We start from the raw sequence: 14,619 nt of genomic DNA, 5'->3' as shown, positions 1-14,619 counted from the left end.
TGTGAGGAGGGTGTAAACAGGTGATAACCCACACACGTTTTTAAGGATTAAAAGAAAGAACTTACTTTTGGCATGTTTTCTTATGCAGTTTTTTAAAATATATTTTTAAGTGCTTTTCTTTCCCTAAAAAATAGAAGAGGCATTAAAGTATAAGGAGATTATTTTCTAGGGAGGAAAGAATGGAGTGCTTCGTGTGATCCCATAAGTTATCCTGCTGTCATATGCGGCTGTCTCCGGCTCTGCAGGCAGATACCAGTGTGTGTCGTGGCTGGCTCAGGGTTGAGTGTGTGTGTTCTTTGCTAGTTAGTTAGGTCGTTGTGTTCATCACAACAGGGTCAGGGAGGGTTGTTATAACTAAGCTGTGAGCTCTGGCGGGCAGAGTGGTGTCTTCACCTTGTCGTTGCCTGGCATCGTGGCTGGTATGTGGTTGCCACGTGGTGGACACTTCCCAGATGAAGGGAGATGTTGTCGGTAAGCAGGTCTCCCACCTGAAGCCTCTCGCCGTCAGCTGCTCTCCAGGTGGCCTGGGCACTGAGCTGGCCCTTGGCATCTCGCAGCAGGAGACCCTCAAGGCTGGGGTGGCGCCTGTCTGCAGGCTTCCTCTGTGCCCCTCCAGCACAGCTTGTAGGCCTCTCTTCCCAGGGACCTCTTCCCTCTCACCGTGCCCCTAGCTCAGGAAAGATCTTGGGTGCTCTCCTCCCGGCGAGGACTGCGTTTTGATCATCGCTGCTGGAGAGCACTCTCCACTCGGGAAGTGGACTCTCGTAGGCTCGGAGTAAGGAGCAGAGCTGGAAAGGGCACCCGAGCCCATTCTTCTTTCTGCTTCTTGGAGATCAGACCGGGCCAGGGGGAGAAACACTTGGGAACTAGAGCCGGGGTCGTCCTTTCAAAAGTTCTGGAATGGGCTCTGAACGTGGGCTCTGGGGTCAAGAGAACTTAGATTTGAACTCCTACTCCCCCACTTAATGGAAAGTTGGCCTCCGAGCCTCGGTCTCCTAATCTGGAGAATGGGAATGATGGAGTGCATGCCTCGAAGGGCTGGTGTGAGAACTCAGTGAGCCGAGGTGCCCAGCTCTGAAACAAAGTAGCTCGCAGGTCATGGGGCCGGTTGTTGCTGGTCTTGTCAACATCCTCCTCCTCATGGATCATCTTCCGCCAGGTAGTGAGCCACACATGGCAGCCATCAGTGAGTGGCTGAGTTAATTACGTTATCGTCTTATAAAGCCCCGAGTTCCCCAGAGCTGGTGCCGCACACGTGTGGGTTCATTTTCCCTCGGGTGAAACTCCTGCTTTCTGACAAGGCTATCGTGGGGGCCAGTGCAGCATCCTTCTGACTCGTGGGGTGGAGAGAAATCATTGTGACCATGAAGACAGCAGAGGTGATGGGGACATTGGAGAAAAGAGGTGGGCGAGACTGTCCCGTCCTAAAGGAAGTGAACTCAAGCAGGTCCAGCGTGGAGCACAGGGCCCAGCGTTCGTGCTTGGTGTGTGTGGACTGGACACGTGGCCCCTGGGAGGAGGCCTGAGCATTGAAGCTGCCCTCAGAGATTGATGGGCCGGAAGGCTCTTCGCGCTTGCTGGGAATTAGTCCTTTCTGTACAGATGGTTCTCTTAGAAGCGTCATGAGTATTTTTCTCTTTCAGTCTCAAGAAACTCGAGAGATCTTACATTTCCACTACACCACGTGGCCTGACTTTGGAGTCCCCGAATCACCAGCCTCGTTCCTGAACTTTCTGTTCAAAGTCCGCGAGTCGGGGTCCCTCAGCCTGGAGCACGGCCCCATCGTGGTGCACTGCAGCGCTGGCATCGGCAGGTCGGGGACCTTCTGTCTGGCCGACACCTGCCTCTTGCTGGTAAGGAGGCCCTCGAGGACCTCAAGAAGAGAAGGGACACGTTGACACCTCTGCTCTGGCCTGGCCACAGCTTCTCTGTTATCATCTCTGCAGTAAATCAGCTTTGATCTTCGCTTTTTATAACTTCCTTCCCATGAAAGTAGCGTTGTTTGGCAGGATGCTCTTAATTTTAAAGTGGAATCCAGGAAGATCCAAAGAATCCCCCTCTCTGTCATTCTTTCCCCTGCGCTCAGTGGTCCCAGTTTTGCTGCCTTTTCTCACCTTTTCTCGTACTCAGCCTTCCCCACTGTGGTTTCCCTGAGTAGAACGGGAGCTCTCGTCCAGAACGCACAGTCACACTGTGCTGGGCGGTTGGAGCTGGCTGAGTTGCATAAGTCTCCTCTCTGGCTTTCAGATGGACAAGAGGAAAGACCCTTCTTCTGTTGATATCAAGAAAGTTCTGTTAGAAATGAGGAAGTTTCGGATGGGACTGATCCAGACAGCAGACCAGCTCCGCTTCTCCTACCTAGCTGTGATCGAAGGTGCCAAGTTCATCATGGGAGACGCTTCAGTGCAGGTCAGCATTGCTTTTGCTTTTGTCCAGGTGTGTTGATTGTAAAGTTTTGTCTCTGAAGAAGGAGGCTGTCAGTTGTCAAAGTTCAAACACTATCGTATGTCAGAGGAAATAGCTGTCCTTTGGTTTAAATAGCTAGAAAGTTGTGGAGAGGTTCACCGTGTTCCAATTTGTGCCTTTGAAGTACTCACATAGAGAACATTGAGAGGGAGAACAGACTGTTTTCAGATTTCATCTTCCGAGTATGTCTGGAGACCCAAGGAGCAGAGAGAGCCCCTCACCAGCTGCTCACTAGCCTGTCACCTCTGTTCCCTGAAAGGGGAGCAGATTTCCTGGCGAACCAGCCAAACGTGAACAGTAATGGGACTTCCTCTTGCTGTCTTTTCCAGGAGCAGTGGAAGGAGCTCTCCCATGAGGATCTGGAGCCCCCACCTGAGCACGTCCCTCCACCTCCCCGGCCACCCAAACGAGTCCCGGAGCCACACAATGGAAAGTGCAAGGAGTTCTTCCCGAACCACCAGTGGGTACAGGATGGGACCGAGGAGGAGAAAGATGGCCCCATCAAGGAAGAAACTAGAACCCCCTTAAGTGTGCCCTGCAGCATGGAAAGGTAATGTGAGGGTCCTGGCTTATTGGGGGTGAGGGGAAATGACTTTCTATTCCAGAAACACATGTTGATATTGAAACCCTGTGGACACAGCCTCCTCTTGGCACGCAGCACTTTTATGTCCTTGGGGAACGGGGCCCCTGGACCATGCTGCCCGTCCTCTGGCTGGAGGACACGGGGATTGAGCCACGGGTTGGCCCAGGAAAGTGATGACTTCAGTTGGGGTCTAGCACCACCTTGTGGTCTCGTTGGAATCAGGAGTTTGTCAAGGCTGAGTGGGGTCTTGCCACCCTTTAAATGACAGTGCCCGCCTCCAGGCTTCTGGCCAGGCCTGAAACGTGATGTACAGGCTTGACCACGGACCTTCAGCCCCCAAGATGGTCCTTTTGGGAACTTGACCTTTTCATGCAGTTGTGATTAAAATGGTTGTCATTTTGCTTCCTCGTAGTTTAACAAAGATTATTGAGCACCTGTTGATGCCTGTGAATCTGAGATAACTAGAACATGGCCCCTCGTCAGTGTTCTAGATCATCTTGTTGAGAAGGGCACGGTAGATTGTAGTGGAAGCCCGTGGACAGTGATGTGATGGGGGAGCCCTCTGAGGTGGTCAGCCTTAGAGAAGAGACACTGAACCTTCCCAGATGGTCAAGGAAGGCTGCTTGCAGGAGGTGACACCATGTGGAAGCTTAAAGAATAAGTGGGAGTTAGCCGAGCCTGAGACTGTGGGGGCAGTGCCCTTGCTACCTGCTTTTTGGAGGGCAGTTTAAGATGAGTGCACGTTTTGACCCAGCATTCGGATAGTTCTAGTAATTGAGCTTGCAGCAATTCTCAAACAAGTGTGCAAAGAGATGTGTAGGTAGAGTTGCTCGTTGTGGCGGCATCTGTAATGGGGAAAGTTAGAGATGAGCCCATGATATATCCAGAGATTAGATAAATCATGCTTTCTCTCTGTGTTAGAGATTCTGCAGCTGTTAAAGAATGGGATCTGGGGCTATCGATGTGGCCAGACATTGGGGTTACAGTACATGAGAAAGCGAGTTACCCACGCTGTGTGCCCCACTGGGTCCTCTGGCTAATTTCATCATCAGAATCTCACTGGGCACCTTGCTAAATGCTGATTGCCAGGCCCCAGTCCTGACCCATGAACCTGAATCCCCAGGGTTCTTCATGCCCCAGGTACTTACCATAGGAGCACAGGATCTGGCTCTGGGGCTTGAGAGACACTTGTCCAGTGGGGCCTTCCAGAGCAGGTGCCATGTGACGTGCTGAGCAATGGCTCAGTGACTCTCCCCCAGTGAGACTGTGCCCAGCTTCCCAGGGCCTCTGTTGACGTTCTCAGGGTGGGCCCGTGTGCTCCATCTGAGGGCTCTCTGGGGGCCTAGGATGAGAGAGACGGGAGCTGGCAAATGACTTGTGTCACATTCATCTATGTGTTCTGTTTCTTTATTCATCAAAACTTGTGGAGAGCGGTGCCTTTCACACTGTGTGTGAAGGTGGTAAGCAGGGAAGTGTGGATTTGGGAAGCTAAAAGGCAGAAAGTGCCAGAAAAATGGAGTTGTACCAAAAACATAAGTGCCACTGGACACCAGTGGGAGCCCACGTGCACACAGGCCTCAGTCCTGCAGCCAAGGCCTCGCAGGGTGGGTGACAGAAAGCAAGGGCTTCGTGCAGCCTCCTCCTGTCTCCAGGCAAGGTGGTGCCTCAGGTGGTCCTGCCAGTCACACAAGATGCTGCTGGGGTGGGAAGGCTGTGGAGATGCACATGTGAGCCAGGACTTCTGTGGCCAGGGCCTCCTTGATGGAGACAAGGGTGGACAAGGAAGGGCCTAGGGAAGGGAGGAAGAGGAAAGCCTGGCTCCTCGTGGTCCACAAGCCTTTGCTGACCTCTCTCGAGAGCCCTGGAGCGAGAACACAGTGCACGTCGTCCCCGCCGGGTGGCTCTGGCTCGCCACTAGGAAGGCAGCTGACAGACTGCGCACAGAACGCCTGGGCGCCGGTCCTACTGGCAGGATTGGATTGGTGCTGGGGACTCAGACCTGCAGTGGGGTGGGCAGAGGGTCAGTGCTGAAGGGCAGTGGGAATGCGTGGTGTCTTCGTGTCAGCAGTGACAAGGGCCCTGTGAATCAGCACCTCTAGGGTGCCCAGGGTGGAGATGGTAGCCTGTGGGCCGTGCCGTTGCCTTCCCTGATCTGAAGGGGACCATTCCGTAAGCAGACCCCAGGGCAAAGTTAGCACCTGTCTTTGCACCAGTGGCTGTATTTCTCCTCAGACCCTACCACCCTCTACCACCAAGGAGTCCGCAGGTCTCCAGAACCCTACCCTGGCTGTGGGGGCCACCTGGGCCCCTGGGGGGAGGCGGTGACAAGTGGGCTTCAGGCCACTGTCAGCATTGCCGTGCTCGTATTTTCCTAGAACTCCTCCCATAATGGTCGCGTCCTTGCCATCCTTTTCCCAGAGTGAGTAACCGCTCTCTGCCTCTCTCATTCCTCAGCACGAGTCAAGACACTGAAGTCAGAAGGCGGGTCGTGGGGGGAGGTCCTGCCCAGGGGGAGCCATCGCCACCTGAGGAGCAGCAGGACCAGGCGCTGACTCACTGGAAGCCCTTCCTGGTCAACATGTGCATGGCCACAGTCCTCACAGCCGGCGCGTACCTCTGCTACAGGGTATGTTTTCACTGACGGACGTGCTGGCAAGACCGTGTGTACAGAGAGCACTGGCCAACAGCCTGGCGTTAGCGTCCAGCGCTGTGCAAGGATCTGAGCCAGTCTCAGAAGAAACAGATCAAAGGTTTTTAAAGTCTGGAACTGTGAAGGGCTAAAGAGAGAATTGAGGATTGATGCACTGGGGTTTTAAGGAGCCCTGTGGTCCCAAGAATATGAGAGTCTAATCTCAGGGCCTTAACCTATTCAGGAGTAAGTAGAGAAAATGCCAAATACGTCTCTCTCTCTCTTTTTTTTTTTGGTTCATTTGTTTTTGAAAAAAAAATAGTAGAATTACAACACATTGTTGTTTTTAACCTTTATAAAAAGCAGCTTTTTGTTATTTCTGGAAAAAAAGACTAGGCACTTATGAAACTTTCCTGTACCCGTACCCTTAGGTGGTGTAAGCAGATACACAGTTTCTATTTGGTTTCCCAGGGAAAGACTCCACACAACGAATGTAAACTCCTCTGGAGAAGAGGGTCTGAGGGTTAGGACGCCGTCTTGCTCGGTCCCTTCCTCTGCTGTGCGCACACTGAGCATGGACGGTGCCCACAAGCTTTCCCGTTTTAAGAAGAATAACAAAAAAGGCCATCTCTACAAAACAAACCCGGCCTCTGCTTTTGCTCAGGGTGTCCCCGCTGGTTTTCATCATTCATTTCTCCATCCATCCCTTCTTGTTACGGCCATCTTGCTCATGTTCTGCCCTCCTCGCTCCATCCCCAAAAACGGGGTTCCTCGAGGCCCCTGCCTCAGGGTCAGAGGTCACCACAGGGTGGCCACCAGATTTCACCCTGCTGTCGAGATCCAGAAGGAGCAGTTTCCACCTCATTTGGGATATAAATACCATTTCAGTAGAAGTCCACACATTAGAAGTGTGTTGCTGTTAAAGTGAAGAGAAGAGAGAGGATTAGCCTCAAAACTCTGGTCACGGAAATCACCTCACAAGACTTTTTTTTTTATGATTTTAAATATTTTACCTCTTTCGAAGCGACCATCTTTGAGTGCATCAGATGGTTTAGCAATGAGCAAACAATTTTTTCCTTAGAGGTGAATTTTGGGAAGGGGGAGCTATCGTAAAAAAAAAAAAAAAAAAAATTAAAACCCCCTTCACTGGGGGCTGGAGTGGCCAGGGGTGGGGTGGCTGGGCTGGGACGTGAGGCTGTGGCTCTGCGGCGGTGGGTCCGGGCTCATCTGAAAATGTTTGGTTTCATTCCAGTTCCTGTCCAACAGCAACACGTAATCTGACCCACCTCCACCCCCCCGTCCGCCTCTGCTCGTGTAGCCCGAGCTCAACTAGCAGGCAGCCGTGGTAGGTAAGGGCCGACGGACAGCGTAGCCAGCCGTGACCCGGACGGACGTTTGTTCTGCACTAAAACTACCCTCCGCAGGCTGTTGGTCTCCTGCCTTATCCTTTAATTTTTTTCCCCCTTTCCTTCCTTTGAGTACCAAATCCACACCCATTTTTGGAGGAGAGCAGAGGAGAGCACTGTGCTGGTGGCACAGAGAGGTGGCCTGCGCACGTCATGAGGTTCACCTCACCCGGTGCTCCTGCTCCGTGTGTCCCAGGCGGGCGGCACACGACGTCCTCCCCATAGACCTCCACAGGGACTGCATGTAGGAGCCTCTCCACTCGATATTTATTTTTTTCCCCAAAGGCATCCATAGTGCACTAGCATTTTCTTAAACCAATAATGTATTAAAATTTTTTGATGTCAGCCTTGCATCAAGGGCTTTATCAAAAAAGTACAATAATGAACCCTCAGGTAGTGCTGGGGACAGAAGACTTTGGGGTGAGCCTGTGTGTCAGACCAGTACTAGAAAGGAGGACCGTTGTAAGCAGTCGTTATTTGGTGACACTGTGGGTAACGTGAGAAGAGGTTCGGCAGATGTTTATAGAACAGTGGGGTAATATATAATGACCCCTTGGATATTTAAGATACGTGATGTGAAGATTCCCCTCTCCTGGTCGTCCCCCTCCCTGGTTATCTGCTAGACTCCTGTTGGCGGTCACCAGTCACCGCTCCCCCTGTGTGTATTAGAATGCATGTACCGTCTTCCTGTGTCCAGATCAGATACCACGTGCTTGAAATACTTAGATCTCTGCCTACGTATGTGCCCCCATGTACAAGTCCAGTCTGCCTTTGCATGATCTGATCATTACATGGCTGTGGTTCCTAAGACTGTTGCTGAAATAATCGGCATTCAGCAATGGAGTGATGTTTTCCAGTAACAGATATTTGCCTAATTCCTGGCATGACACTCTGGTGACTTCCTGGTGAGGCCCAACCTGTCCTGGTCCAGCTGGGTCCCACTGTAACTCAGACATTCCGAGGGTGTGGGAAGCCATAGTCACACCTCACACTCTGGACATTGAGCCAGGCAGGGTCTCCCCCCCAGCACCTTTGGGATCAGCCTTCACTCTCCAAGTTCACATTCTTCTTGAGCAGACCGTGATTTGGAATCAAGGCAACTGTTGGAAACCACACTTCTTGAAACAACCTGGGTGTTTCCCTTAGAGTCGGCCTGCTGCCGTCTAGGTCCGGGGGGCCCTTGCTGAGAGAGGCGTGTCTGCCCCTGCCCTTGACCCTGGGGACTGATGGTGCTCACGACTCTTCCTGTGAGGGAAACTTCAGATCTCCACATTAAGTGGCTTTTTTAACAAGAAAAAAAGGCAGCTGTAGCTCATGAGCTGCTCTTTTGCCAGCATTTTCACATTTTGCCTTTCACGTGTTAGAAGCCCGTGCAGAGAAATTCTGTGGTGGGAACATTTGCGGCATCGCCCCGCAGAGCCTTGGTGAGGTGTGGAGAAGGCTGAGATGCCAGGCTGTGAGCGTTTCTGAGTTGGGCTTATTTGTTTGTTCCTGAAGTCCTGTATATGTATGTAGTAGTTTGGGTGTATATATATAGTAGCATTTCAAAATGGATATACTGGTTTAGCCTCCTATCCTTGGAAAACAGATGGCTCTCCATCTTGTTACATGTATGTTAGAGAAGTAGCGAGCTGCTCTGCTATATGCCTTAAGCCATTATTTACTCATCAGGTCATTATTTTTTACAATGGCCATGGAATAAACCATTTTTACAAAAATAAAAACAAACAAAAAAAGTGAGGTGTTTTGGTATAATACCTTTTCAGGTGTGTGTCTACGTGGATGCATGACAGGGTGGGGTGGGGGGCGTCTCAGGGTCTTCTGTGACCTCACAGAACTGTCAGACTGGACAGTTTTCCAACTTGCCATATAAATGATGGGTTTGCATTTTAGTTGCAACAATAAAATTTTTTTTCTAAAGAATGTGGATTTGGAGTGCTTCCCATTTCTTTGCCTAATGGGCCTAAACCAGGATGGGCACCTCCTGTCTCTGTCCACCCCTGCTGATGGGAAACAGACATTGTCCATCCAGCGGGGTCGTAGTTGTCCGCGTCTCAGAACTATGGCGGCCTCTTGCAGTGGGAGTGCCTTTGGGCTGGGGGCACTGTCCCTGCCTGGTGAGTTTATTTAACACTTCAGGCCTCAGCCCATTTCCTTCAACAGCAACAAACCCCACCTTTTGAATGGATAACTTAAACTTCTACAAGTTGTTTGAAGAACTGTTCAAACCTCATAAGAATGTGTCCCATCACCAACCGCCTGTGAGACACAATGGTTATCCCATCTCGGTACCTCCGTGGAGGCATGTTTGATGTGGAATTGACAGAGATGATGATGAGGTGTAAAAAACTCTTGTAGTCTTCCTTTCGTGTACAAGATTAAATATAAATCCTAAAGTGATTTTTAGACTTGGTTGTGAAATAATTTCAGACTTGCAAAATGTTGCAAAAATAGTACAAAGAATTCCCTGTAGCTTCAAGGCTTCCTGACTGTTTCAAAGCTGGCCGCCAAGGAAGCTGTTTGTGCCATGGCCTTGCAGCATGCCCCGTAGGAGCGGGCATCGGAGCCTTCAGAGAGCACCGGGGAGAGCCCAGGGCCGCACTCCTTCACCCCACCTGCTGTGGAGACCCGCTTCACCGAATCCACACTGGAGAGGGGAGCATTAAGGGACAGGAGGGGCCGTCCCCCCACCACCACCCCAGGAGGTTTGGGGCAACGGCCACTACTTTCTACTTTTCTCAGGTAAAGTACAACACCAATAAAAATCGTTTTTTTAATTGAAATTGCAGAAAATTGAACATATGAACAAGGCAAATAAATACTAAGTTAAACCAAAAAGCACAAAATATATACGGGAAGTTTAAATGAGAACGTTTAAGTTACAGAATTTTCCAATGCCACTGTTGACAGCCGCATTCAAACCCAGGTTCTCGACGTTATTCACACAGACAGCTCGGGGCATGGAGCTTTTTCAATAGACTTAAATAGGCAACTGATTTTCTTTCTTTAAACATGTTCTTCAGTGAAACCTTTCTTCAAGCCAGCCTGTGGCTTCTGAAGCAATTTATTTAATAGGCCCTCAGTGGACTGGCTTCAGAAGTTGGATTCCATGTTGATTAGTGAGGTCAGAGCAAGTGCTGCTGCTGATGTGACACTCGAGGCTTCGTGGCCCAGGGCATCTTCTTTCATTCATGCTACTGACCAGTGGAAACAAGGCCCACGGTCAGCAGGCTCCACGGTGGTGTCTGGGCTGCAGCTCGTGTTAAGAAAGTGCATCGTAGAACCCTGGTTCTGTGTGTCCCCACCTCCGGCTCACCAGGGGACAGTTTGCTGCTGTTGAAATAACTCGGCCCACCACACTCGCCTTAGCACCGGCAGTTGGCCCGCTCGCCGCCTCAGTCCCCGTCTTCAGTGAACCGGCAGTGCTGGGCCAGGCAACCCGCAGGGAGATCTCAAGTTCAGCATGTTCGTCTCAGAGCTTTTTATTCCAGGCCTCCACCTGCCTGGCCTTGGCCCCTTCATAGCATGACTGGCTGGCGCTGACCCAGCTCTGCATCCTGGGAAAGGTCAGACCTTGTCAGAGCCAAAAGCTGATGGTCTGATGAAAGTTGTGCCGCCCTCGGAGTGCAGGGCGTCACCTTTTCCTGCTCCCGTGCAGAGGCCTCACTCATGCCCTGGGGCTCTGTAACTGGTCCAGAGACTCAGGGAGTGGCTCTGGCCAGCTTACACTTCTGGGGGAGCACACAGGGTGCCCCCACCTGAAGCTCAGTCCCCGTGTCGAAGCCGGGCAGCAGCAGACATCAAGATGCCAGATTTGAGCTCATCAGCTGAGGCTTCTTAAAATATCGTGATTTCAACATCTGCCTCTTGGCAAAAGGCTTCTTTTTGTTCTGAGCAAAGTTTGTCCATCTTCTCAAAAGCTAAGCGTCCTTTTTCACCTGAAATATTAAGGTGATCTGTCACTGGATTGTCCCCTACCCCAGTGTTTGCTACTCTGGCGGGCAGAGGTGGCCTTGGGACTTACTGACGGTCTCGGGTGCCGCTGTGAAGGGCAGAGGTGGGGAGCCCCTGCCAGCCAACCCGCATGGACCCAGTGCCTCATCCCTACGTCCACGACAGTCTGCTGCACTTTCGTCCCACCTTGCATCTGACTCAGGCCCAGGGGTCATAAACTGAAGCTTAAGAAGGAAATCGCTTCTTGCCACCCCAACCATGGAGGAAGCCTGCCTTGGTCAAGTGGAGGTCAGCGGGTCACTGACAGGGCCTGTCCTGTGTGCTGTTTTATATCTTTTGAGGTCTGGCCCTGGCCTCGAGCACAGCCTTTCTAAGGACCTGGGAACCCCCTGCACCGCATACAACATTTCATGCTGGACTTTACCAAATGACAGTGTGGCTTCCCGGGCTGCTGCTCGCACGGCCTCCAGGTCAGACTGGCATAGGCTGGCGATCTGATCGATGCTTTCGATGCCCTGTTTGAGGTGGGGTGAAAGAGGGTCCATTAGGGGACATTGTAAGTAGCAGGTGGAATCCACTGTCATAGGCCCTGCAGGCCCAGCCCCAGCATGGTCTTGGGGGCCTCAGCCCCTTCCCTTTCTGAAGGCTTCCAGGTTTCTTATGTGGCTCACGTTCCTCAGAAACGCCATTGGAAGCATCTCCCCTCTTCAGCCCTGACACCTGCAGCAAGCCAGGCCATCAGCAGAGCTATGTGAACACACCTTCTGAAAGGCCGGCCTCCCTCTGGACCTTCCCACCTCCCCCCTGCTCTGCCAACCGTCCCCTCCAGGGCAGACTGTGAGAGGAGCAGTCAGGGCCCGGCTCAGACACCTGACCCCAGTGGCTCCTCCGGGGCCAAGGACCAGAGAGCACTTCTGCTCCCGCGTTGGCACCCTTCCCCTCTTACTGGCTGTTGGATTACCACCAGATGGTCCTGCTAGAATTGCCTGTGGATTCATTCCAGAAAGAGTAGGGTGAGTTTAATCAATATGGGACTGTTTTTCACCTAGCAAATGGGCGATGGTTTTTTTAAATGAGAGTTCCAGTGCAGGTGAGGTTGAGGTAAAACGGGTGTCCCCTCACTTCTGCTTTTGGGAGTGCCAGTGGGTGTGCTGTATCAAGAGTCTTGTTCATATTCTCGGGCCCTGGAGTGACACTTTGGAGAGTCTAGCCTAAGGAAATAATTCAGAACTCTGTTTTAAAAGCTTTATGCACAAATGTGCTCATAATAACGTCATAATTTAAAAAATGGCCTGGATAGCTCAGTTGGCAGAGCATGAGACTTTTAATCTGAGGGTCCAGGGTTCAACTCCCTGTTCAGGCGTTGGCTCTTTCTGTTTGGGGCCAGCCTGGTGGCGTAGCAGTTAAGTTTGCATGTCCTGCTTTGGCGGCCCAGATTTCGCTGGTTGGGATCCTGGGCACGGACCTGCTCACAGCTCATCAAGCCCTGCTGAGGCGGCGTCCCACATAGAAGAACTAGAAGGACCTACAACTAGGATATACAGCTATGTACTGGGGGCTTTGGGGAGAAAAAAGAAGAAAAGAGGAAGATTAGCAACAGATGTTAGGGCCAATCTTCCTCGAAAACAAAAACAAAAAAAGGATAAAAAAACCTAAATTTTCTACAGTACGAGTGGGGGTGTAGATTAAGGTAGAGACTTGATAGACCCTTCATGAAGAATTCTAAAGCACACCAGTCTAACAAAAAAGTTCTTATTTTGCTCATTGTTTTTAAACTATATTTTATTTATTTATTTATTTATTTTAATATATCTTTTTGTTTGTTTGTTTGTGTGTGAGGAAGATCAGCCCTGAGCTAACATCCACGCTAATCCTCCTCTTTTTGCTGAGGAAGACCGGCTCTGAGCTAACATCTATTGCCAATCCTCCTCCTTTTCCCCCCCAAAGCCCCAGTAGACAGTTGTGTGTCACAGCTGCACATCCTTCTAGTTGCTGTATGTGGGACGCGGCCTCAGCACGGCCAGAGAAGCTGTGTGTGGGTGTGCGCCCAGGATCCGAACCCGGGCCGCCAGCAGCGGAGCGTGCACACTTAACCGCTAGGCCACGGGGCCGGCCCTAAACTATATTTAATATGATCAGCAACTTTAAATGCTCCCACACCCCCCCAAGCAAAAATTATATATACCAAAATATCAATAGTAGTTTCCACTATTGTATGATGGATAACTTATCTTTTACATTTCTGTATTGTACACTCTTTTTTTTTTGGTTTCTACAATGAGCTTATTGTGCTTTTGGAAATTTTTTAATTGAGGACATTAAAGCATATTATAATCGAAGAGCTCAGAAGCGGGTCCCTGGGCCCACCTGCTGCTTCACGCAGAGCCAGAGCAAATGCTCACTGTTGTTGGGGGGCCTCCGCTGGTGGAGCTCACGGTTGCACCTCCAAAACCAGCTCTTTAGGTGCTTCCTTGCTGGCAGTGATGTTCTTATTTTGGTCCTAGTGGAACCACTTTGAAATGAACTAACTTGAGCCACAAGCCGCCTTCTCCATCACCAGCGAGGACAGGCTCAACTCACCCTGAGATGTCGCAGTGCCATGCATGCGGCTTGCTGCAGTTGTGCGTCGTCCTCCGTCAGGGCGTTGGTGTAGTAGAGCAAAGCCTGGAAAGAAGGTCGCTGTGAGGGGCCCTCGGCTCATCCTCCAAGTGCTGACCATAAATCAAGCCCTTCTTGCCTGTTTCTAAACAAAATTGGGCTGTGATCTATTAATCTCTGGGCCAGGTGCACACAGTCTCTAGGTGCATATACTACAGTATTCAGTGTATCTCTAAGAACCGTGGTCCCAGGGCTGGCAGAAATCAAACGAAGAAAGCTCTTGTTGTCTATAATGTTTACCAAATGCATTCTAGAACTGCCATCTAGATAAAATGCTAAATTAGAGAAATCAGATGTCCAGCCAGGGACAACAGAAGAATTGGACAGACAGAGGAGCCATCCTGGAGGCTGAGAACCCCCTCGGGCCAGGACAGCTGCCCTCCTCTCCCCGCCCTTTTCTGTTGCAGCTCTGAGCCCGCCCCCGACAGTCATGTGACCATGGCCGAATCACGACAGCCAAAGAAGGCTGGCACTTGCCTCACAGAATTGTTGTCTAGATGAGTTAGGAAGCACATGGGGATGTGGCCCACTATAGTAAGGCCCCAGTATTGCCCTTCTCCTCCCACCTTGGGGGCCGGTACTGCAAATCTAGAATAGTCACAGGTCCCAGAACCTAAAAGGCAGAGGCTCCCATCTCTTGGTTTTCAAATGGACCAAACACAGTGAAGCAGCCAGCCACACATACTAATTGAAAGTAAATGAAGATGACCTTTAGAATCCTGAGACAGGAACATTCTACACGCAGGTCACATCTCTGAGACCAAATAGAGGTGTTGCTTTAGAAACACAGATGAGCCGGGTGGTAAGTTTGTGGTGTCTGGTTATGTGGTTCCCCAGGTGTTGGCCAGGCAACCCCAGCCCACAGATCCCCCCCAGGGCTGGCGTCACCGATGGCGACGGCATGGAGGGCCGTGGTCACGTTT

At 51.1% G+C, this 14,619-nt stretch overlaps 2 protein-coding genes and 1 non-coding gene across 5 annotated transcripts in view; 2 read left to right on the top strand and 1 right to left on the bottom strand.

Annotated features, from left to right (window-relative positions):
- The window catches only part of PTPN1 (protein tyrosine phosphatase non-receptor type 1), a 64,240-nt gene extending 55,229 nt beyond the window's left edge, over positions 1–9,011 (top strand). For all 3 annotated transcript variants that reach the window (XM_058562480.1, XM_058562479.1, XM_058562481.1), the window contains 4 exons: positions 1,644–1,853; positions 2,248–2,409; positions 2,796–3,016; positions 5,504–9,011. In XM_058562480.1, coding sequence (XP_058418463.1) covers positions 1,644–1,853; positions 2,248–2,409; positions 2,796–3,016; positions 5,504–5,690 — 780 coding nt within the window. In that variant the 3' untranslated portion in view covers positions 5,691–9,011. The remainder of the gene's footprint in view (positions 1–1,643; positions 1,854–2,247; positions 2,410–2,795; positions 3,017–5,503) is intronic.
- A 1,297-nt stretch (positions 9,012–10,308) lies between these two features.
- RIPOR3 (RIPOR family member 3) overlaps positions 10,309–14,619 on the bottom strand; it is a 31,877-nt gene continuing 27,566 nt past the window's right edge. Inside the window, exons 19-21 of the mRNA XM_058562482.1 lie at positions 13,619–13,702; positions 11,463–11,553; positions 10,309–11,022 (exon numbers count right to left, since the gene is read on the bottom strand). Of these exons, the coding sequence (XP_058418465.1) occupies positions 10,922–11,022; positions 11,463–11,553; positions 13,619–13,702 (276 nt within the window). The 3' untranslated portion in view covers positions 10,309–10,921. The remainder of the gene's footprint in view (positions 11,023–11,462; positions 11,554–13,618; positions 13,703–14,619) is intronic.
- TRNAK-UUU (transfer RNA lysine (anticodon UUU)) lies at positions 12,329–12,401 on the top strand. The gene has a single exon. It is a non-coding gene; the product is annotated as a tRNA-Lys (tRNA).

This window comes from Diceros bicornis, chromosome 19 (assembly GCF_020826845.1).
Source record: "Diceros bicornis minor isolate mBicDic1 chromosome 19, mDicBic1.mat.cur, whole genome shotgun sequence".
In the NCBI taxonomy this organism is placed as follows: domain Eukaryota; kingdom Metazoa; phylum Chordata; class Mammalia; order Perissodactyla; family Rhinocerotidae; genus Diceros; species Diceros bicornis.
The sequence above is the reverse complement of the archived record's forward strand: the minus strand, read 5'-3'. Positions and strand labels throughout refer to the sequence as shown.